The 24,955-nt window shown below is 34.4% G+C and overlaps 1 protein-coding gene, 1 long non-coding RNA gene and 1 pseudogene across 2 annotated transcripts in view; all 3 read right to left on the bottom strand.

Annotated features, from left to right (window-relative positions):
- Nucleotides 1–1,637: 1,637 nt before the first annotated feature.
- LOC145800121 (protein TEEBE pseudogene) lies at nt 1,638–3,793 on the bottom strand (annotated as a pseudogene).
- Nucleotides 3,794–7,168: 3,375 nt separating this feature from the next.
- The window catches only part of LOC145800120 (protein TEEBE-like), a 210,525-nt gene continuing 192,738 nt past the window's right edge, over nt 7,169–24,955 (bottom strand). Inside the window, exons 3-4 of the mRNA XM_082889762.1 lie at nt 10,479–10,620; nt 7,169–7,402 (exon numbers count right to left, since the gene is read on the bottom strand). Coding sequence (XP_082745888.1) covers nt 7,169–7,402; nt 10,479–10,620 — 376 coding nt within the window. The remainder of the gene's footprint in view (nt 7,403–10,478; nt 10,621–24,955) is intronic.
- LOC114312106 (uncharacterized) lies at nt 18,292–20,636 on the bottom strand. The gene is made up of 2 exons (XR_014341615.1): nt 20,200–20,636; nt 18,292–19,689 (listed from the first exon to the last, which is right to left on the bottom strand). It is a non-coding gene; the product is annotated as an uncharacterized LOC114312106 (long non-coding RNA).

The following is a 24,955-nucleotide window of genomic DNA, read 5'->3' as shown; positions in this document are numbered from 1 at the left end:
GGTGTTGTGAAATTAGTAAAAATTTAATTGAAAAAATATTTTTTGTTTTTTAAAAGTAACAAACAACAAAATTCGTAGGGGACTAAAGGAAGAAGATGGAGGATGAATTGGGTGTGGTAATGCATAGATATCTTAAAATGAGTGGTTCAGATTTGTTAAAGGTATAATTAGATTTTGGATAAATTAAAATGAATGGTTCAAATTTGCTAAGAGAAAGATGATTTAATGTCTAAATTGTCCGTGGCTAACAATTCCTTGTTTATGCCCTGATGCAATTTAATATGAGTCTTATAACACTTTCTTCAAACAAACTTTTTGATTGTCTCAAAATTATATATTTGATTATTATAAAACAAACTTTTTAATTAATTAATTAATGTGTATTTGATTTTGTTGTTGAACCAAATAAAATAAAATAAGATTGAATGTATATTTAGCTTTTGTTGTGAACTTTAAAAAAATAAAAAAATAAATAAAAAAATAAGTTGTTAACATTAAATATATTAAAAAAGAAAGAAAAAAGATTGAAGGTATATTTAGCTAAAACCTTTATAAAAAAAGACAAAAGAAAAACAAGAAGGTTGTTAACATGAAATATATTAAAAAAGAAAGAAAAAAGATTGAAGGTATATTTAACTTTTGTTGTGAACCTTAAAAAAAAAAAAAAAAAAAAAATTGTTAACATTAAATATATTAAAAAAGAAAGAAAAAAGATTGAAGGTAATTTAACTTTTGTTGTGAACCTTAAAAAAAAAAAATAAATAAATAAAAAAAATTGTTAACATTAAATATATTAAAAAAGAAAGAAAAAAGATTGAAGGTATATTTAACTTTTGTTGTGAACCTTAAAAAAAAAAAATAAATAAAAAATAAATAAATAAATAAAAATAAATTGTTAACATTAAATATATTAAAAAAGAAAGAAAAAAAGATTAAAGGTATATTTAGTTTTTGTTGTGAACTTAAAAAAAAAAAAAAAAAAAAAAAAAAAAAGTGGTTGTTAACATTAAATATAAAAAATAAAAAAAAGGGGATTAAAGTGGGTTGGGGAAAATCCATACCCATTAAAAAATGGGGAGGGTGGTACCCATGGGGAATGAGGAATGGAGAATGGGAAAAATTTATTATAGGGGAATGGGGATGGGAAATTAATATCCACCCCATTGCCCCCCATTGCCATTCCTAATATCTTCTACTCTTTTTTGCAACCGATTTTACTCATTACCTATCAATTGAACAAATTTTCCAATTATTCAGTACTAATGGATGAGATGTGATTAGGATATGGTGCCCCGAAACTACAACCATATAAAAATTCAATAATCTTGCAAGCATAAATACCTCTTAATGATGCAAAGATAACATAGTATTTTCTAATCATATATTTATTATGAAGTACATATAACAGGTGAAAAGTTTAAAGATATCCTTACATATTAGAGGACAGCCTCAAAATCACTAACTTAAAAAAAAAAAAAAAAAACCCCTCTAATATGACACACACACGACCCCTTTTTAACCCACAAGGTCATTACATACAATTCCCCATATCTAGATCATTACTCAACTTTCTAATAAAAATTACTCATAACCCATTTGAGTGTTAGTATTTTAGCCATCAAATCCACTCAAAATGACTAAGATACCCTCAGAACCCTAACATTGTCCAAGACAGGGCCACATATTTGACCATAGGCATGAACCTTAGTATGATAAGACGAAGTGTAGAATGTGAGCTTTGTTCTAGCTGAAATTGCTTGGAACTTGAGCTTTCATTCTTGACCCCATCCTTTCCATGAGATACATAGGGAGCTTTTAGGGTTTCTTTAGCGACAAAAGCTTCGACCATCATCGATCCATGGCAACCACTCTTGGCATCTCCAATGGAGAAAGTACGGTTGTAGAACTTGTTATGGATTGTTCTTATGACTTGGGCAGTGGCACTCTCTCTCCCTTCAACTAGTTCAATTGTGGTGAGTCCAGAAGGGTTAGAGAAGTGTTTTGAGTTTATGTATTTGATTGGTTTAAGTGACTCAGTGATCCATCCAGGGGCTAGTGAAATTAGGTCTTGTTTTTTGGGGAGGAGGAGGATTTCTGTTGAGAAGTTCTTGAATACATGTGGGTAAATTTCAAATCCATTGTTTTTTACTAGGTTACTTGCATTGGGAAAAATAAAATTTAGTTTAAAAAAATAAAATAAAAGTAGTAATAATAGTATGTGCCATAATTTGGAGCAACAATGGTAGAGAGCTCTAACATTTGAGCTCTACACATGTAGCAAGGGAAAAAAAAACACACACACACACACACACACACAGTCACACACATCACATCACAGGTGTGTCTCACCCAGTTAGAACTCTCTTTCTAGAGCTCTCAATCTTTATTCAATTTGGAGGGTTTGGTGAGGAAAGGAGTACAAATGTGAGGCTTAGGCTTCAGCACTTGACTTTGGGCAACTCTACAAAGTGATGAAAGATAAGGCTTGAATTTTAAAAGGTAAATTGCACTTTTTAATTGTGTGTATAAGTAGTATATATTATTGATTTACTAAAATTTACTTTAAATTTGAACTCCTATTTTCATATGGTCCTCCCAACGCTAGCTACATGCAACTCCATAACGGGTGAGAATTAAATATCACCACAATGGGTATTAAATTCTTCTAAATAGGAGTTGAACCCAATACCTTACACTATAAATACAGCCACTAGGCCAAAGGCCTTGGTTGAATAAAAGTTAAAACATAAGGAATCAAAATAAAATTTGAATAAAAATCAAAAGGAAAAAGTGTTTATCATTATTTATGAGTTTTTTGGCTAATATTTATAAGCCAATAAATAAATCAAGCATAAAAACACAACAAACTCATAAGTTTGGCTCTCTTAAAATTTGATTTAAATAATATATATATATATATATATATTTTTTATATGAGTAATTCATTGTATTTATACTTGTATTTTCACATAATCTGCATTATTTTGATCCCTTGGTCAATTTTACTTAATGAAAATAGGCCGATGGTTTAGATTAAAAATAAATTTAAATAATATAGTTTAAATTAAAAAAATAAAAAAAACTCAAATTTAAGTATTATTTTTTAATCTGTGATGATTATTGTACATAAAACAATTAATAACAATAATGATCAGTTAACATGACCTCATATTTAAATATAACTTTTGTATCGAACTAATTTTCAGTCCTACCATCATCTAAAAATTAAGTTAAATTATAATTTTTGGTGTCCCTTATGAGCCAAAATCTTGGTTCCGCAATAGGACTCATAATCCCTTAACATATAACACAACCAAACATGGGTTTAGTGAGACTCACGAAATTATTAATCTAATCCCCCCTAAGAGGCCAAACAAACATGCCCTTCTTGTTCAACTTTACTATGCAAAACTCTAGGAAGCTATCGCCTAACCTGCCAGTGTGTGTGCGTAGGTTAGTGGCATCAACTCCTCTTTCCACCTTATAAAGATAGAGACAGAGAGAGAGGTTTGAGACTATATTTCTCTTTCACTGCCAGAGTGGCAACTCTGTCAACAACATATGGGTCTACTTCTCATTTTTTGTTAAAAGCTTTTGAAAGCAGTGTTATTTATTTATTAATTTTTGCTTTGGATGCATGAATTTATTGTGACAGTCCTCCATCCCATGCCGTCTTCCAAAACCTCATTCCATTACTATTGATCGTCGTTGGTTTGACGTACATTGGCAAGACACTGAGCCCAATGGAAACACACCATGCAAGCGTGTGGGCTTTCTTATTTGCCACAGTCATCTACTGGTCGACTCTGGGACTCATGATTGCAAGGACATTCGACGGTGAAACTTGCTCTCAAATCTTGAGCTATGTTCTTTTCATCTCTGGAATGTTTTGTTGTGCCTTTCTGTTCTCAATTCTTCTGCCAAATTTGCTTGAACAATTTGTTTTACATGCGTCCTTGCCCTTAATTCTTGCAGTTGTCGTCTTGTTTTATTTTCGCAAGAGAATTAAAATTGCAATTGGTGACAATTTAAACTCACAGATAATTGCAAATTCATTTGATTGGGTGCTAAACAAGTTCAACTCTGCCAAAGGTTGGGTGCAAGACAATTTAAACTCACAGACAATCGCAAATTCATTTGATTGGGTGCGAAACAAGTTCAACTCTGCAAGAGGTTGGGTGCAAGACAATTTAAACTCACAGACAATCGCAAATTCATTTGATTGGGTGCGAAACAAGTTTAACTCTGCAAGAGGTTGGGTGCAAGAGTATTTCAACTCACAGACAATTGCAAATTCATTTGATTGGGTGTGAAACAAGTTCAACTTTGCAAGAGGTTGGGTGCAAGACAATTTAAACTCACAGACAATTGCAAATTCATTTGATTGGGTACGAAACAAGTTTAACTCTGCAAGAGGTTGGGTGCAAAGGTTGCAGCAGCATCCATATTCTCTTCCCACGACATCCTCTTCGGTCTAGGTATTTTTATTTGATTGTTGTATTGCTCTACACTAGTAGCTAAGAATGACAAGTGGATTATGGCAATGTGTTGATTTTAAATAATTTGGACTTAAAAATAATAATTATACAACTATAATAACTGTTTCTTGATTTGTATGTTTTAAGATTTGCCTTGTATTGCATGCATAATATATATAGTTTTGTATTAAATGTTTCTTTTCTTCTTGTTCGAATCATAATAATTAAACTATATTTAAGATGGACTTCCAGGACAATATAAGACACCTCCATTATGGAGGTGTTTTTTTTGGTTTAGAACTCTAAATTTGACAATAATTCTTAATTTATCACTCCTAAATAATCTCTAATGATGTGACATTGAGATTAGATCCTACATAATGAATGTTTGACAAATTAAAATTTGATACTTGTTAGACACGTCATTAGAATTTATGAGTGGTTTTTAAGGGTGATTACATGTCTCAAGCATTTTTGAAATCTCAAATCCATAAAGTTAATTATAGGGTTGGGACAATTTCTTTTAGACTTAGGCCCTGTTTGGCAAGTGGACTTTGGGCTATTTTTTGCCTAATATCCACAAAAAGACAAAATACGCTAAAATAGTTAATACGATAAAATGTCACATCAAACCCATAATCATTTCACTTTTTCTCTCACAAACATCACATCCAATTACAAAAAAATCCAATTATCTTTCCAAACACACAAATTTTAGCCTACTAAAATAGTCAAAAACTAAAATAGCTTACTAAAATAGCAACTTCCCAAACACCTCACTTAATATAAGGATAGATTTTTTGGCCACAATTTAAATAAAAATTTAGGCCGTAAACAACAACTTTATTCGTGAGTAATTATCTTGTTTTTAGAAATTTTATATTGGCGGTGTGCCTAACTAATAGTAGGGGATTTCAAAGTTACATAGACCTAAAAATAAGAAAATAATGAATGAATGACAATACACTATTACATAAGCACACGATCACGTAATCTTTCTGATAGGAATAATAATTTCTGTTTGCTCGTCTATTTCTTGGGCTGACCCTAGTTGCTATTTGATAATTGTATGCCCAAAACTAGAAGAATAGAATATTATAAATTTTAGAGTTCATTTTAATAGGTGTAGATTCCAAATCAATAGATTTGAATTTGAGCTTGGGATCCTTTGTTCCATATTCTTGTACCCCTCTCTGTTCCAAAACTCGTCTAGACGACGTGTCCAACAAAGAAAAAAAATTTGCACCTGCTATAAGGAAAAGTCTATGAACAACAAAAATTTCCAAACACAGAATACAGTGATAAGTATGTGAACATGTTCGTATCTTCGCAACTACAATTACGAACACAGGTCAATCTCACATATGTGTATTCTGTGCGATACTGTAAACCAACCAAACCAGTGAATTCCCCTCTATGTCTTCCTCTCTTTCAATTTAGCAACAGACATTTCCACTGCTTGGCATTCTTCCACTTCTCTTTGGATTTGTTGCACAGCCCCATGTGACTCATAAGCAACTAGATCAAATGCATTGATTGTGGTAGAGAAACAATTACTAAAACGAAATTAGAAGAAAAATTATTTGATCTGGGTCTTTATTTGAGTTCATTTCTTTGCTCTGTTTTGGGTTTGGGTGCTTTTCATTTTCATTTTATTGACTGACTCCATATTTGAGACTGTAGACTTGCAGTCATGTCTTAGTTACAAGATCAGATTTTCCATTTTTTTTTTTTTGGTGGTTTGAATTTAGATTTATATTTTTTGGTGTGATTTGGATTTAAATTAGAAGAAAAGAGAGAGAGAGAGGGAAGGAGAGAGAAGGGCAGGGAACCAGAACAGAGCACCCATTTGACCTTAAATGAATAAGGATAATAATTCAAATTTAGATACAATAGTTTAGTAATGAATTTGAAAATTGAATTAAATAGCTTAATCTTGATGGGTTTAAATCACCATATAAAATCAGTTATTTAAAATCATACGAAGTATTGCTATTTTAATTCTAACATATATATATCTTCTACTCGTTTTTTACAACTGATTTTACTCATTACCTATCCATTGAATGAATTTTCTCATTATTATGATTAGGATATGGTGCCCCAAAACTACCACCACAGAAAAATTCGAGAGTCTTGCAAGCATAGATTCAAATACCTCTTAATGATGCAAAGATCACATAGTATTTTCTAATCACATCTTTAGAATTAGTATTAAGGTCATTTGATAAAGAGAAAGTTCAAACATATCCTTACATATTAGAGGACAGCTCATTTTACTGATTACCTATCCATTGAATGAATTTTCTCATTATCATGATTAGGATATGGTGCCCTAAAACTACCACCATAGAAAAATTCAAGAGTCTTGCAAGCATAGATTCAAATACCTCTTAATGATGCAAAGATCACATAGTATTTTCTAATCATATCTTTAGATAGTAATTATTATTACGGTCATTTGATAAAGAGAGAGTTCAAAACAAATCCTTACATATTAGAGGAGAGGCTCAAAATCACCAACTTTGCAAAAGAAAAAAAGAAAAAAATAAATAAAAATACTATAATATGGCTCACACATGACCCCTTTTAACCCACAATATATCTAGACCATTTCTCAGCTTCTAACCAAAATTACTCATAACCCATATGAGTGCCAAAACATTAGCAAACAAATCCACTCAAAATGACTAAGATACCCTCACAACCCTAACATTGTCCAAGACTGGGCCATGTATTTGACCATAGTCATGAACTTTAGTGTGATAAAATGAACTATAAAATGTGAGCCTTGTCCTAGCTGAAATTGCTTGGAACTTGAAACTTGCATTCATGAACCCACTCTTTCCATGAGATGCATACGAAGCTTTTAGGGTTTCTTTTGTAGCGAAAGCTTCGATCGTCATCGATTCGTGGCAACCATTCTTTGTAATGAGTTGAATCAAATTGAATTTATTTATTTATTATTCTTTTCAATATCTATGTAGATTTTTTTTAAAATATGTTTGTGGGTTCGGGTCTTGATTGGAGTTGGATTGGTACGAATTTTCAAATCGTTTGATTTTTTAGTTGTTATTATTATAGTTGTGGTGTCGTGAACCATTCTATTTAAATTGGTGAAAATAAATTATATTACTTCTTGATTTCGATTTCGTAGGGCCCGCTTGGCAATATTTTTAGTTTTAGTTATAGTAATTCTTGGGTCTTGTGTAATAAATGAGATATAAATTTAATTTTTGAAACTTATTTAATTAGCCCATACTTAATCATTTTGGTTCATATTTAATTATGTGAATGGTGGGGACTATATTAAGTCTTTTAAATTTTATTTATACTTTAATCTCAATTGGAGATTTATTTTAAATTATTAAACTCCATTCATTTTAGACCTAATGGATTGAATCATGACCCATTAGTAACCATGTATTATTGTTGTTGTTGTTATTATTATTATTATTATTTATTTTATAATCTTGTGAGAGTTACAAATATTTATGGTGTGCACCATCAAACGAAATATATTTTGTAGTGAAAAAATATTATATCGTTTTTGTCATTAATGATATTAAAATATACTTTTAATTGATATATATATATACACATATATAGATTCATAGATATTTAAATATAATAAATAAAATATAATAATAATGATAGAAGAGCGGCCCACGTGGGGCTACTCCCTTCCCATCTCCTTCACTCTTTTTTTTCTTGTTTTGAATCAGAGTACCACTTTCTATCTTTCTCTTTCGGCTCTCTCCCGCTACTCCCTCATTTCTCTCATCTCTTTCTAAACACCACCAAAAACCCTTATTTTTTTTTTTGTGATCTAGCAAAATCTATAAACTTTTTGCCTATAGTTCTTAAGGTTAAATTGATGAGCATTTCAAGAGGAGCATTTTGACTGGTGAAGATCAAAATCCGACAAAGTCGAAAATTGGAATTGTTGCTTGTTTCCTCTTCTAGCTTTTGAGATAGGGATTTTCTAAACATTGGGGGTGTTTGGGAAGAAAAAAATAGCCTAATTTAGGCTAAAAATCACAAAAAGACAAAATAGGATAAAATAGCTAATAAGATAAAATATCACATCAAACCCATAATCATTTCACTTTTTCTCTCACAAATATCACATCCAACCACAAAAAAATCCAATCATCTTTCCAAACATAAAAATTTTAGCCTACTAAAATAGCCAAAATATAAAATAACTTATTAAAATAGCCACTTCCCAAACGAGGCCATTGTGTATGTGTTTTAGCTTTATTATGTGTTATTTTGATATTGTGATATTTGAAAAGATTTGGGTTTTATTAATGGTATATTAAATGTATAAAAAGAGGGAGGTTCTCAACTTTTTTTGAAAATCCATTGCTAATTGTGTTTGGTTTTTTTTTTTTTTTTGTATGACTCATGGATGTTGAGGAATATATTTTATTCTATTTTATTTTATTTTTGAGAAATTCCCAAATTTTAATAAAACCTAGAAATTTAAATGTTAAGATTTAGATTTTTGGAATGAGTTTGTGAAAAGCTTACAAAAGTTAAAAATATATGTTTATTTAAACAAATGAGAATTTGAAAGTGGGTGTTTATGAGGATGAGATTGATGAGAATGCTATTAGGAATATTGAAAACCATTGAGGTTTCTTTTGAAAATTATTAAATTTGAAAATATTGAACTTTTGAGGAAGATATGAAAATATTATTATGTTGAGGTATTGAGAATTGTTGAAAGAAACCTATGTTATTTTTGGCATTATGAAAATTATTGATGAATTCTTGAGTTTGAATAAAAAGGGAAGATTGATGAATTTTTTTTGAATATTATGATTCTTGACTGAGTTGGGAAAGAGGAGATTGAACATGTGCTTATGTTGAAATGATTGAAAATATGAGATTATGAGTTAGATTTATCTCTTGAAGTTTATATTTTATATGGAGATGGTTGTTTGGGCAACCGTGGAGGGTTGTTTTGATTATTATAGAAGTTGCATGTGAAATAGGTAAATTGAAATATTTTCAAATTTATGCATGGCATTGAATATTGCATAATCTGATGATTAAATTCTCGCATTGGATTTGAGAAATTGGTTTTGTTTCAAATTGATTCTTTGGGAATATTTGAAATGTGTTGAGTTATGGGATAAATACGTTTGGTAAGTCCAGATAGGGGGTGTAGTTTGATATTGGTTAAGTTGGCTTGAGTGTCCAGAGTGAAAGACCAAAAACACGCGAAGAGAAGGTACCACTGCCCTTTTGGTGAGAGACTGGTAAAGTGGGGATTTGGCGCTCGATATGCCTATTTGCAGACACCAGCCTAGGAATTACCAGTGTTGTATTTACTGCCCTTTGTTCTATGAAATGGATAATTGAATTGGTTATGCTTTTAAACAAATGCATGGCATGAGAGTTTTGAAATGAGAAAACCTATGATTTTTGGCATTGGCATCTCATATGCATTGCACCTCATGATATTGTTAAATTGCGTGCACTTTATTTAGATTATCTCTGCTGGGCTTTATGCTCATCCCTTAGTGGAAACCAATTCTCAGGTGATTGTGGTGTGCCTCTGCCAAAGTGAAGGTGTGGAGCATCTTTTGGAGCACAAGGCTCAATTATTTATTTGTTTTGTTTTCTTGCAAGCCAAGGGCTATCTATGTATGGGTTTGAAAATCATTTTGTTGCAACTGGGCAAAGCCTTGGAACTTGTAGCCGTTAAGACATAAATTTGTATTTTGTTGCTTTAATTTGTTATTATCACATGCTATAAACTTATATCTTAAGGATGATGAATGTATTAATGCAAGTGGTCTCTCTTTGTGAAATCTCATGTTGGATATCGGTAATAGAAAAAAAATAGTGATTTAGTATGAATGTTGACTATTGAAATGTCTATATTATTCAATGTTCTTCTATGTTATCATGAGAAGTAATTAGATTTAGATTATGCCTATGAGTTAATCTAGATATATGAGATGTTAATATTTTTTGGGGCGTTACATTCTTGGCATCTCCAATGGAGAAAGTGAGCTTGTAGAACTTATTTGGGATTGTTCTTATGACTTGGGCAATGGCACTTTCTTTCCCTCCAACTAGTTCGATCGCAGCGAGTCCGGAGGGGACAAAGAAGTGTCTTGAGTCAGTATTTGACTGGTTTGAGTGACTCAATGATCCATCCAGGGACTGGTGAAATTAGGTCTTGTTTTTTGGGGAGGAGGAGGACTCCTGTTGAGAAGTTCTTGAACACATGTGAATGAGTATATTGAGATCTCTACAGCAGGCTTGGCGAAAGATATAGGAATTGATTTGATTGATTCAATCCATAGTCAGAAATTGGGAGTTACGGTGAGTGAGACCCAATTGGAGGAATTTTTCTCCTTGATTTCTTGAGCTCGAACCTACAATTAGGAAGTAGTTTAAAGTATAAGCCATAACTGCTTATGATTGTCAATTGATGCATTCTTGTAAGCGAATGAGATATGTTGATTTTGTTGATTTAGAATGAATTTTTTTTGTTTGTCTCTTTGTAAATTTTGTTTGATGGAAAATGGGTATATTGAACTCACGTGTCGTGGGTTTTGCCAACTTTCCATTGACAATAAAATTTGTGTTGTTTAATTAACAGCTATTGGACAAATAAATGGTTTGGTGTTCAGTTTTCACTTTCTATTTTTGTTTTGCACAAACGAGCTGAATTGCTTTTGTTAGTCGGTCATTTTTGTTCGAAATCTGAAACAAAAGAAAGGTGAACTAAATTAGAAATGCTAAAATGGATTCCTCAAGGCTCAAGGCATAAACAAAATGGATTAGCAAAGGATTGTTGCTGTGTCATGTAAGGCAAAGCTAGGGTGCAACTCAAGCGGGTTTGGACGGGTTGAAAGGCTGTTTAAGCTCATCCCAAGTTATGTTGAGAGCTGTCCAAGTCTGAATTTTAATCCGAAATTGTATAACTAAGCCCGACTTGAGTTAAACTTTAATTGCCCGAATTTTATATAAATTTTAGTTCCCCCTTTTCGCTTTTTTTAATGCAGCTAAGTTAATTAATTTTCTTAAAATTAGATTCTATTTATATATATATTTTTTTATAAAATCATTAATAGCTTCAAAACAAATAATTTATATAATATAAAAGAGATGTCAATATGGTGGTCTTCACAATTTGGGAACTTGGTTATTTGAATTGATTTTTTAACTATTTTAGCCTGACTAAAAAAAGTTGTGTTTGAAAAGATAGTGAAGTGGGTAAAAATTAATCAAGTCTTGGTGCTAGGCCCAATGCGATGCTCACTCTGAGGTTGAGCTAGGTTGGACCTCGGCCCTATGGCCAACACTTGCTCCGAAGCAAGACAATCATAGGAGCTCGGCCCAATGTACGAATGTCACTCCAAAGTGGGCTGAGCAACACGGTGGACCTCCTGGACGGACAGCCAACCACTCCGAAGTAGGTTAAGTAACATGTTGAACCTCCTGGATGGACAGACAACCACTCCGAAGTGGGCTGAGCAACATGTTGGACCTCCTAGTTGGACAACCATTCTAGAGTAGGCCAACTCAAAGAAGGCCAATTCACTGAAGATCTTTCTTGGGCCCACAAGAGACAAACAACTCTGCTCCTCTCCCTTTGTATGAACAGAACGTGGAGACATGGAGGTGCAGAGGGACAAGGTGCATATATGACAGACCTGCATTTGAATGGCAGGCGGAGTGGTCATCCTCCTCCAATGAGAGATGTCCGCTAATGAGACAAACAAAATAGACCTGCACCCGAGTATCAGGCGGAGTGGTCGTCCTCCTTCAATGGGAGACGACCACGAATAAGACACATTGGACAGATGGCGGTGAGAGAAGGACTTGAACGACAAACAACATTCTCTTATAAAAGGTGAACACTATTCACTCTTAAGGGATCCGAAAATCGACACATTCAACACATACACTCTTTGTATTCTCTCTTCTCTCTTTTTCCTCTCCCTGAGTCCCTGACTTTACCATCGGAGGGGTTTCCGACCAAACCCCGGTCGGGAGCCTCACCGTTTGTTACTTTGTGCAGATTTTCAATTCCCGGAGCACGTTGTTCATCCACGAAGTTCAACCCTTCTTCATAGTGCGGAAATCACCCCCGCACAATTGGCGCCGTCTGTGGGAAAACCACTGATTGCTTCGTGACGAACTCCAGCGATGAGAATCGAAGATACACCCCATTCTGGACTAGTAGAGAGGACTCCAATGACGGAGAGAACCAAAGATAACGGTCCAGCATTCCCTAGAAGGCATGAAGACCTTGCAGACCTTAATGAATAGACCACCGATGTAGTAGAGCAACGTCATGTCATCGTCGGCGAGTCACCTCAACATAGCTCCCTTGATAGAGACAACCGCGACCAAAGGGAGAGAGTACCACACTGTTCTATGACAAGCTCTGGTAAGGGAAACGAAAGAGATACCTTTGTTGCCACTGTGGAGGACTCTGTTGACAGAGAAGACAAAGGATAACAAATTAACACTTTGAAGAGTGCCGGAAAACCAGATCTGCACTAATGGATATAGAGAGACCAGATCTGCACCAACAGATGAAGTCCAGACACGGCGTATACCACTGTACTATTGTTTAATCGTTCTAATTCCTTATTCTAAAGGACTCCGACGAAAGAGATGATGATCGATAAAGGACTATATTTTATGAAAGTATTGGAGGACCAGATCTGCATCGAAGAACAAAGTCCAAATACAATGGAACACCACTGCATCATTGCTATTGACTCGTCTCATCATCTAGACGGAAGGACTCCAATATTGGAGAAGACGAATGATAAAGAACCAATAATCCTAACAGTGTCAAAATACTAGATTTGTATCGATTAATGAAGTCTAGATGTGGCAAAGCGTTACCGAATCCCTACTATTCAGTTGTCCCACCGACTAGACGGAAGTACTCCAATGATGGAGAAGACGAATGACAAAGGATAGATGCTCCTGAGTCTTCTGAAAGATGAGATCTGTATTGACGAACAAAGTTTAGATGTGGTGAAGCTCTACTATATCCTCGTAATTGAGTTGTTCCACCTATTGGAAGGAAAGACTCCATTGATGGAGAAAACGACAAACAAGGGTATGGTACAACCAAAACATAAGTTTGGGTTAATCCCAGCCGACTACATTGATGTGGGCCTAACAAAGGTCTAGGCCGATTCCAACCAACCACCTTAGTGTGGGCCTAACAAAGGTCTGGGCTAATCCCAGTCGACCACCTTGACGTGGGCCTAACAAAGGTCTGGGCTGATCCCAGTCGACCACCTTGATATGGGCCTAACAAAGGTCTGGATCGATCCCAGCCGACCACCTTCATGTGGGCCTAACAAAGGTCTGGGCTGATCCTAGTCGACCACCTTGACGTGGGCCTAACAAAGGTCTGGACCGATCCCAGCCGACCACCTTAGTGTGGGCCTACCAAAGGTCTGGGCTGATCCCAGTGGACCACCTTGACGTGGGCCTACCAAAGGTCTGGGCTGATCCCAGTGGACCACCTTGACGTAGGCCTTACAAAGGTTTGGGCTGATCCCAGTCGACCACCTTAACGTGGGCCTAACAAAGGTCTGGACCGATCCCACCCGACCACCTTAGTGTGGGCCTAACAAAGGTCTAGGTTGATCCTAGTTGACCACTTCGATGTGGGCCGAACAAAGGCCACTCCGATATAGGCTGAACAAAAGCTAGGTTGAACCTAGCTGTCCATCCCGAAGTGCAACGAACAAAGGCCACTCTGAAGTGTGCCAAACAGAAGTTAGATCAAAGCTAGTCCTTCACTACGAGGTGGGTTGAATAGAGGCCACCCAACATAGGCCAAAAAGAAGATAGGTTCAACCTAGCCGTTTACTCCAAAGTGTGCCGAACAAATGCTACTCTGAAGTGGACTGAACAAGAGCTAGGTTAAACCGAGCCCTCTACAATGAAGTCTGAACAGAAGCTAGGTCAAAGCTTGTTCTCCACTCCAAAGTGGGATAAACAGAAGCGTAACCGAGTCAAGTAACGGCCGAACAATGATGATCGATTGGGGGCAAGACAACTAATTCAATTAAGGCCAAACGGGAAATCTCGCAAGGTTTCCCTATTACTGCTCGATTGGAAGAACAACTCAATTTTTCAAAGGCATAAGGCGAAGTCTAGCCGAACAATGAAAAATGTAGGGCTACATCCTTGTTGCTCGGCTAGGGGCAAACAACATAAACATGAAGAAATTGAAAGTTCGAGTTACAAGTCCAACACTTGGCAAATTTCGAAGATACTTTATTAACTTAAAGTTTCATTACAAAAGGACCTTAGCCTAACGAAGGTGATACGAAGTGGAAGAGCTACAAAGAGGGATGAACAGCAGAGGTTGGTTGGACGCTCAACGCCCACTTCGAAGTGGGCCGAGCAACAAAAGTTAGTTGGACGTCCAATGCTTGGACAGAACAACAAAGGTTGGTTGGATGCCCAACGCCCACTTTGAAGGGCACCAAGAAATGGAGATTGGTTGGACTCTGAACGTCCACTTCGAAGTAGACCGAGCAACAAAAGTTGGTCAAACGCCCAACGCTTGGGCCGAGCAATAAAAGTTAGTTAGATGCCTAAAGCTTGGGCCGAGCAACAAAAGTTAATTGGACGCCCAACACCCATTCTGAAGTAGGCCGAGCAACAAAAGTTGGTCGGACGCCCAATGCCTGGGCCGAGCAATAGAAGTTGGTCAGACGCCCAATGCTTCGACCGAGCAACAGCGGTTGGTTGGATGCCCAACGGTTACTCTTAAGCGCGTCGAGCAATAGATGTTAATTGGACACCCAACACCCATTCCGAAGTGGGCCAAGCAACGAAAGTTGGCCGGACACATAATGCTCAATTTGAAGTGAACCGAGCAACAAAAGTTGGTTAGATGCCCAATGCTTGGGCCGAGCAATAGAAGTTGGTTGGACACCCGACGCTTGGGCCAAGCAACAAAAGTTGATCGGACGCCCAACGCCTGGGCTAAGCAGCAGAAGTTGGTCATACGCCCAACGCTTGGGCCGAGCAACAAAAGTTGGTTGGACACCCAACGACTGGGCCGAGCAGCAGAAGTTGGTCAGACACCCAATGCCTAGGCCGAGCAACAAAGGCTAAGCAATGAAAGTTGGTTGGACGCTCAATGCTCACTCCGAAGTAGACCAAGCAACAGTGGCTGATTGGACACCTAACATCCACTCCAAAATGGACCGAGCAAAGGAAGCGGGTCAAAAGTAGCTAAGCAAAACCAAGTTTCATAGCTCGAGTAAACAACCAAAAGATTGACAACAAACAAAGTTGGAAGTGCAACATTCTACCAAATAAACACACTACAAACAACAAGCAAAGGTCGAAGGAGTGCAGTGCCCGACAAGAGTCAATATTATCGAAGTCGATACCAAGACTATAACGACTATGTGCTAGACAATTCTCAAGATAAGAGGTGCTAAGGTTGATAGTAGCTTGGTGGTAGAGAAACCGAATTAAAAAATGTAAACTCGCAACGCCAAAGCTGTTAGGGCCAACCAAGCAACTCAGTGTTAAAAAACAAAAACTATGCAAATAAGCTACTACGGCCGACTAACTAAGTGACGGACAATTCTTAAGCTGAAGGTAAAATGACCGATCAATATATGAAGAAACGAGCTGAACAAATAGACGTGCTAATCATGTCCAAACAAAAAAATGGTGCATGATCCGCATGACCGAGCAATGTTAGCAAGCTATGCTTCGAGACCGAACATAGTGGAGGGGCAGGACTTGGCCGACCAAGCATTGAGACCAACACCAATTTATCTCCTACAAGTAGGACCAAGCAAAAAGATAGCGAATAAGTCTTTCAAATTAGAACAAAGCTGTGATAAAACACACTTGGCTTGCTTTGAAGGGTCGCTGTGTTGCTAGGCCCAGTCAACGAACACTGCAAAAATATATATATACTATTCTGTATATATTTTTTCAAGTCAAGCAACGACGCTCAGCCGACTAAAAGAGCACCAAGCTAGACAATTACGAGGATAGTGAAGATACACATTTAGTTTGGGGGCATAATCGAGCTATGAAATATTGGGCAGACGCAAACGTTGGGCCGAACAATAATTTTGAATCCAACTCACGAAGCTCAAATTAAGTTATGATCAACCAAACTTCGAAGTTTGTGACAGAATTGGCTTCCGCTTCGCCAAACGTAAGCGCAAGCCAGAGGGCAAATGAAGTGGGTAAAAATTAATCAAGTCTTGGTGCTAGGCCCAATGCGATGCTCACTCCAAGGTTGAGCTAGGTTGGACCTCGGCCCTATGGCCAACACTTGCTTCGAAGCAAGACAATCATAGGAGCTCGACCCAATGTACGAATGTCACTCCAAAGTGGACCGAGCAACACGGTGGACCTCCTGGACGGACAGCCAACCACTCCGAAGTAGGTTGAGTAACATGTTGAACCTCTTGGATGGACAGACAACCACTCCGAAGTGGGCTGAGCAACATGTTGGACCTCCTGGTTGGACAACCATTCTAGAGTAGGCCAACTCAAAGAAGGCCAATTCACTGAAGATCTTTCTTGGGCCCACAAGAGACAAACAACTCTGCTCCTCTCCCTCTGTATGAACAGAACGTGGAGACATGGAGGTGCAGAGGGACAAGGTGCATATATGACAGACCTGTATCTGAATGGCAGGCGGAGTGGTCGTCCTCCTCCAATGAGAGATGTCCGCTAATGAGACAAACAAAACAGACTTGCACCCGAGTGTCAGGCGGAGTGGTCGTCCTCCTTCAACGGGAGACGACCACGAATAAGACACATTGGACAGATGGCGGAGAGAGAAGGACTTGAACGACAAACAACATTCTCCTATAAAAGGTGAACACTATTCACTCTTAAGGGATCCGAAAATCGACACACTCAACACATACACTCTTTGTATTCTCTCTTCTCTCTTTTTCCTCTCCCTGAGTCCCTGACTTTACCATCGGAGGGGTTTTCGACCAAACCCCGGTCGGGCAGCCTCACTGTTTGTTATTCTGTGCAGATCTTCAATTCCCGGAGCACATTGTTCATCCACGAAGTTCAACCCTTCTTCATAGTGCGGAAATCACCCCCGCACAGATAGTTAGCTTTTTTTTATAATTGATTTGATAGTTATGAGAGAAAAAAATAAAATGATTATAGTTTGAGTGTGACATTTTTTCTTATTCATTATTTTAGTTTATTTTGTTTTTATGAACTATTTTAGCCTCAAACCCTCTTCCCAAATAGGGCCAATTTATGAGTAAGAAAAAAAACATAAGATTTTATATTGTGTTACTTATATATATAATATATTTAATATGATCTAATGATTTAAATTACTTTAATACATCTAATAGCTAATAATTTATATGTTTATTTGCTATATATATAATTCAGATTTCGAGTTGCTTAAGTTGTTTAATGTCTTTGCTCCCTTAAGCAAAACTGCTTTTCAACCATTCTATCTTTGATCTTTGTGGATTCATAGATTTAACTATTCCAATACAGTTGCTCCATAAATTCTTTAACTACATGTTCTACGTCAGATAATTTTGAGAAAAAAATTTGTAAGTGGAAATGTTTTTTAGGGAAAGTATAGAAGTGGAAAATTTGAAAGAAAGACATAAAACCAAGCTCAGGGGGAAAAATTATTAGCCTTTTCAACTTGAGAATTTTGAGCCAAAAAAAAATCAAATAAGCTTAAAACCAGAAAAGTTTTACTAAAAACATCCCAACTTTTCAAACTTCAAAGTGTAACTGATTAAGCATGGAATTTCAAATTTTAAACTACTAAGCGACAAATGCCCCAAGTATTTTAAACTTGTGCAGTAGACAATAACAAAAATAAATAAATATTCATGGTAAGTACCAATTTTCAATCCAAATTGAAAAACAATCGAATAAATGAGGCTAAAATTCATATCATCTCACCATTTTGTCAATGAAGAAACAAGGAAAAAGGAAAAAGAGCGTCATAACCTAGCGCCCCTCCCACCAGTCCTGGGTTTTGCAAGTGGTGAATCAGGTACAGACCTAATCGGGACCATATTGGCCCAAAGCGTGCACCACTCATCTCATCAAAGAAGATCTTTCGACCAAGAAGTTAACATCAAATGGCCATGTATTATTCAAGTTCGCATTTCTCTTCTTCCAAGAAACAATAAAGTCTCAGTAAATTTAAGAATTTATTGAAGGATCCATCCTCTGGTCACACATCAGATTGTCAGTAATGAGATAGCATCGTTACTCACATATCTAACACTTTTGGCAATGATACATCTATCTAATTTTGGAGTTCTAATTGAGTTCTAATAATGTGATAGGGAATAAAAATAAATAAAACTAAAACCAAAACATCACATTACAGTAGGATCTACTCACATTAAAACTCATTAGAGTTTCTTTATTAAAGCTCCCAATCATTTTTCTTCGTAAATAGCTTGAAATCCTCAAAGATCTAATATAAAAAAACAGTAGTCAGCAGCACTGACTTCCAGCTTACAATTACAATCCTTAAATTGCAAAGTCCCAGACATCTCAACCCAAAACTTGGTAATCTTTCTGTTATTCATTACTTCTTGAAGTAGACCCATAAAGTTATCTCTGGGAATGGTATGATGCCAATACCATTACGCTGTGTTTGGTTGGGGGATTTGATAAGGGATTTAGAAAGAGAAAGAGAAAAGTTAGGTGAAATGTAAATAAAACATACTTACATTTCACCTAGTTTCACACACTTTTTCCTTTTTCCTTTTCAAATCCTTTCTCAAATCCCTTAACCAAACACAGTCTTACAGTTTCATTTCAGCATTAATCCAAAGCTACATTATTTCACATTCTGCAAATCCGTACCAATGATTCATTTGGATATCCGCTGCAAATAATTTAAGTACCATAATTACTGACCTCTAAAAGTTATCTAATTAGCATTTGCTCCACTAGCACACCTGTTACCTGCTGTATAATACACTTCTCACATTGTTTACCATTAGTATCCTCGTCTTTCTTCAAAAAGAGTAGAATTAAACGCCAAGCATAGTGGGGCAGATGCGTTTAAAGCCAACCATGCCAAACAAAATGCAGTCTATGCAGCCCTCTCACCATTCCAATACCTCCAAAACATACCCAAAAATTTGATTATGATTATGCAGTAATCCACCTCAACGACATGGTTGAAGAAGACTGCCAACTGAATCAACATTCCAACCCACATTCAACGTCGACAAATCATAGAACAAAAACAATCAAGACTGCTGATTGCGAGCATCATCATAACATCAAAAACCTCAAGAATTTCATAAACCCTTAATGATACATGTGTGAGTCCCACTTATTCCTTAAAAAAAACATAGATCAATGTGAAGATCACTCACTCATATTCAATTACAGATCAAAATCACATCACTTTCATTCCACATAACGATTCAACACATATAGAAAATCAGAGATCAATCAATCAATCAAAAAGCATTAATCACGAACAATTAAAATTAATAACACATCATTCCTCAAATTAGATTAATTAACAAACTAATAATCACAACTAAAGCCTACCCAATTAAAAATAAACCGTCTAAGCTCGGATCAACATAGCAAATCTTAAATTACAGTCAAATTGGAAACAGATAAGCTAACCCATTTCAAAAAACAAGAGATCTAAATGAATTCTGATGAAGCAGTGATCAGAGGATTGAGGTACCTTCTGAGATCTCTGTTTTTTCTTTTTCCAGAAGATGATGATGAGAGAGAGAGGAGAGTATATCACATAGAGCTGGCAATACAGAGAGAGAGAGAGAGAGAGAGAGAGAGAGAGAGAGAGAGAGATGGTTGGTATAATAATTCAGAAAGAAAAGTGAAAATAATTGCTTCTATCTGTCTAACTTTTGTCACTTTTGAGAATTGAAGAGAAAATTTGGAATTGGGAGAGGATATACAGGAATGAGAGAGACAGAGGAAAGATAGTTTTAGAGCGAGAAGGCGAGCGGATGGGATGATGAATGATGAGAGAGAGAGAGAGAGAGAGAGAGAGAGAGAGAAACGTGGGTAAGGATGAGAGAGAGAATGGAGAAGGCGAAGATCCGGTGACGGGGCACCGGCCCTGATGGTTTTTTTTTTTGGATTTTTCTTGTTTTTTCATTATATTTATTTATTTTTTAAAATTATTTAAGGTAAACTTTACAATAATTAATAATTTAAATCTTATACTTTTATATGAATCTATAATTATTATTTTTTAAATATCACTTAATTATAGTTTCTTTTTTTATTTTCGTAAAATTACAATATCCTTTACTTGAGTTTTAGAAAAACTATTATTAATTCCGTAATTTTAACATAATTATATCAATTATGGGTTTTTGCGGTGTGGTTTGGACGGTTTGAGAATAAAATTATAAATCGAATGGCAGATTGGTGGATTTTAGCAGTTTAGCAAATCACGATTTGGGCGATTTTGGTCAAATTGACATATTGAACAATATTCTAACCAATTATCAAATATTTATTTGATATATAACACTAATTTGCATAATATTTTTCATGTATATAACACAAACTAATTTTACATGATATTTTTTTATATATATAACTACTAATTTGTAGTAGATTTCACATCTTAAATATCTCTCACACTTATTTTTATTTTGATATTTTACTAGAAATTAAAATATATATATATATATATATATTAACTATAATGGAGTAGAACGATTTCGAAGACGGATTATAAATTTTAAAGTTTAATCCATGATTAGTAAATATAACAGTGCGGATTAGTTCAGTTTAACGGGTTAAGCGATATTTTACACAACACTAATATCAGTCTCCCCATTAATAGCAAAGTTAATTATAACAGTAGAAAATTATCTTTTTATTCATTTTCAACTTTGTTTAATTTTTTTTATTATATTTTTTTGTACACAACCCCAACTTGCCACTCTACTTCCCTCTCACCGAATTATTAGTCGCCATTGCTCTTTTTTTTCATTGCCTCTTCTATTTCTTCATTGAGAGCCAAAAAAAAACAATTATAACCATGTGATGGCCTTGGTGTACTGCAAATGTGCATGTCGATTCATTGAAGGTACGAAAAATAAAGATGTAACAGTAGTAGTGGCTATAAAATGATGTTAGGAGTGATTTAGGTATTGATTTGGTGTTTCGGTAAGGGTTGACTTGGTTGTGTTGGAGTTTGGAGTGATTTAGGTAGAGTTTGGCAATGGTGGTGAAAATATAATGTGTAGTGAAAGAGTGATGAAGAAAATAGAAGACCTCTAAGTTATTTGGTAATTCAGCGGGGTTAACAATGAAAATAGATATAGCAGAGCCGGCAATGGATAATCGGGGTGTGGTAGTGGAACTTATGCTGGTGGATGTTTTGCACTGTGTAGTAGGCTTGTGGAGATGGGACAAGTGTGCTAAAAATATTTGTTAAAAACAATTAGTATAAGATGAAAAATAGAGTTATATTAAAATAAAATAGTCTATTGTTAAAAATTTGACGTTGTTCTCATGAAGTAGTGTAAAATATTTTGTAATTTAAAATTTAAGAAAAATTAATATAATTATATTAAAATTATGCATTTATTCTAATTTTGATAAACAAAAATTGGTATAATTTAACCATATTATCTATTGAAAAAAATATTTTAACGGCCTTGTTTGGACACACTTTTCCAAATGGGATTGGCTTTATTCCAATGGACAAACAACCATTTTGTCCAATTGAATGTTCCTAATGTTTTCTATTAAATTTCCAAAAAAAAATACTAAAAATTCCGTGTACATGCATGCAAGTAAATGCCTTCTCCCAAGTTTATCGAAACTGTGACTTTTTAAATGCTTTTCAAATTTCAAGGTGAAAAGTCAATTAATATGTATGAATATGAAAATTAAAATTAAAATTAAAATTAAAATTGATTATAATCCATAATTTAAGTTTATCTCAAGAGAATTTGAGGTTATGCCATTTATTTTGTAAGGTCGAATTGTAATTTTTAGTTACAAAATATTGTTAATTTATTATAGTAAGTAAGTTAGATTACAATAAAATGATGATACATTTTATCGATTTGAATCTTAATGCTGTGTTTGGTTGAGAGATTTGAGGAGAGATTTGGAAAGGGACATGGAAAAGATAGGTGAAATGTGAAAAAAATATACCTATATTTCACATAATTTCACAAACTTTTTCCCTTTTCCTTTCTAAATCCTTCCCCAAATCCCCCAACCAAACACAGCATAAATCTCTAACATTCTCACTATTTCAAATTACAATAATATAGATCAATAAAAGAATTAGATGATCTAATTTGTTTTAAGAAAAAAAAAAATATATTCACTCTAATCAGTTACAAAACTGAAACTACAATAATGTTTCATACATATCATTTTCAAGGGGAGTAATGCTAGAGACCCCAAATATTCTACTAAAAGTTTTACTAAATGTCTCACATGGGTGTGAGATGTGGGTCACATACCCATGTGAGACATTTGATAAAACTTTTAGTAAAATTTTTGGGACCTCTAGCATTTTTGTTTTCAAGGGCCACACTATGACATCCATTTCCATACGCAAACTAAACTAATTCAACTGGGGCTTTTCGTTATCTGTCAAAGTGGTGAACTTTTTAAATGGCCATTAAAGACTTCTACACTCACTGTTATTTTTACGTACAATTTTTACAGACTTTTATTTTCTAATGAGAAATATCTTAAATAAAAAAATTAATAAAATACAAGTGAGACATATTCAGTAAGTAAGAAACTAATTGTAAATCATTTATACCTACTTAGCACTCCATTTATTATAATTTTATTTATTTCAAATTTTTTATTCATATGTTATTTTTCACTTAAAAAAAAATATTTTGTGAGTCCAACGTTGCTCGGACCATGTTGGCCAGAACGTGAACGTCATATACATCAAGCTCATAAGTGAGAGAGAGGCCATTAGGTGGAGTAATATTACACCCTAAATAAATAAAAATAACAAGGAGAAAGAAAATGAACCAACGCATATACAATAAATATATGTACCTAAAATTCATACACAAAAATTAGGAATGGCAATGGGGGCAATGGGGTGGATATTAATTCCCTATCCCCATTCCCCATTCCCCATGGGTATCACCCTCCCCATTTTTTAATGGGTATGGATTTTTCCCAACCCACTTTAATCCCTTTTTTTTTTATTTTTTATATTTAATGTTAACAACCACTTTTTTTTTTTTTTTTTTTTTTTTTTTTTAAGTTCACAACAAAAACTAAATATACCTTCAATCTTTTTTTCTTTCTTTTTTAATATATTTAATGTTAACAATTTATTTTTATTTATTTATTTATTTTTTATTTATTTATTTATTTATTTATTTTAAGGTTCACAACAAAAGTTAAATATACCTTCAATCTTTTTTCTTTCTTTTTTAATATATTTAATGTTAACAATTTTATTTATTTATTTATTTATTTATTTATTTTTAAGATTCATAACAAAAGTTAAATTACATTCAATCTTTTTTCTTTCTTTTTTAATATATTTAATGTTAACAAATTTTTTTATTTATTTTTTATTTTTATTTTTATTTTTTTTAAGGTTCACAACAAAAGTTAAATATACCTTCAATCTTTTTTCTTTCTTTTTTAATATATTTTATGTTAACAACCTTCTTGTTTTTCTTTTGTCTTTTTTTATAAAGGTTTTAGCTAAATATACCTTCAATCTTTTTTCTTTCTTTTTTAATATATTTAATGTTAACAACTTATTTTTTTATTTTTTTAAGGTTCACAACAAAAGCTAAATATACATTCAATCTTATTTTATTTTATTTGGTTCAACAACAAAATCAAATACACATTAATTAATTAATTAAAAAGTTAGTTTTATAATAATCAAATATATAATTTTGAGACAATCAAAAAGTTTGTTTGAAGAAAGTGTTATAAGACTCATATTAAATTGCATCAGGGCATAAACAAGGAATTGTTAGCCACGAACAATTTAGACATTAAATCATCTTTCTCTTAGCAAATTTGAACCATTCATTTTAATTTATCCAAAATCTAATTATACCTTTAACAAATCTGAACCACTCATTTTAAGATATCTATGCATTACCACACCCAATCCATCCTCTATCTTCTTCCTTTAGTCCCCTACGAATTTTGTTATTTGTTACTTTTAAAAAACAAAAAATATTTTTTCAATTAAATTTTTACTAATTTCACAACACCGTCACCACTATTCTCACTTTCACTGTCACACTACCATCACCATAGCCACTACCATCATCACTGCCGCCATCACCCCACCACAATGTAACAATTTCTACTTTCACCTTCGTTCCATCACCACCACCACCAAATATAAAAAAATATATTTTGAATTTTTTTTATAAAAAATATTTTTCATTAAAAAATATTTTCTATCTAAATAAATGAAGCATAACATTGGGAAA

The sequence above is a fragment of the Camellia sinensis genome, chromosome 10 (genome assembly GCF_055761805.1).
Source record: "Camellia sinensis isolate YWXY chromosome 10, ASM5576180v1, whole genome shotgun sequence".
NCBI classification, from domain to species: Eukaryota; Viridiplantae; Streptophyta; class Magnoliopsida; order Ericales; family Theaceae; genus Camellia; species Camellia sinensis.
The sequence above is the reverse complement of the archived record's forward strand: the minus strand, read 5'-3'. Positions and strand labels throughout refer to the sequence as shown.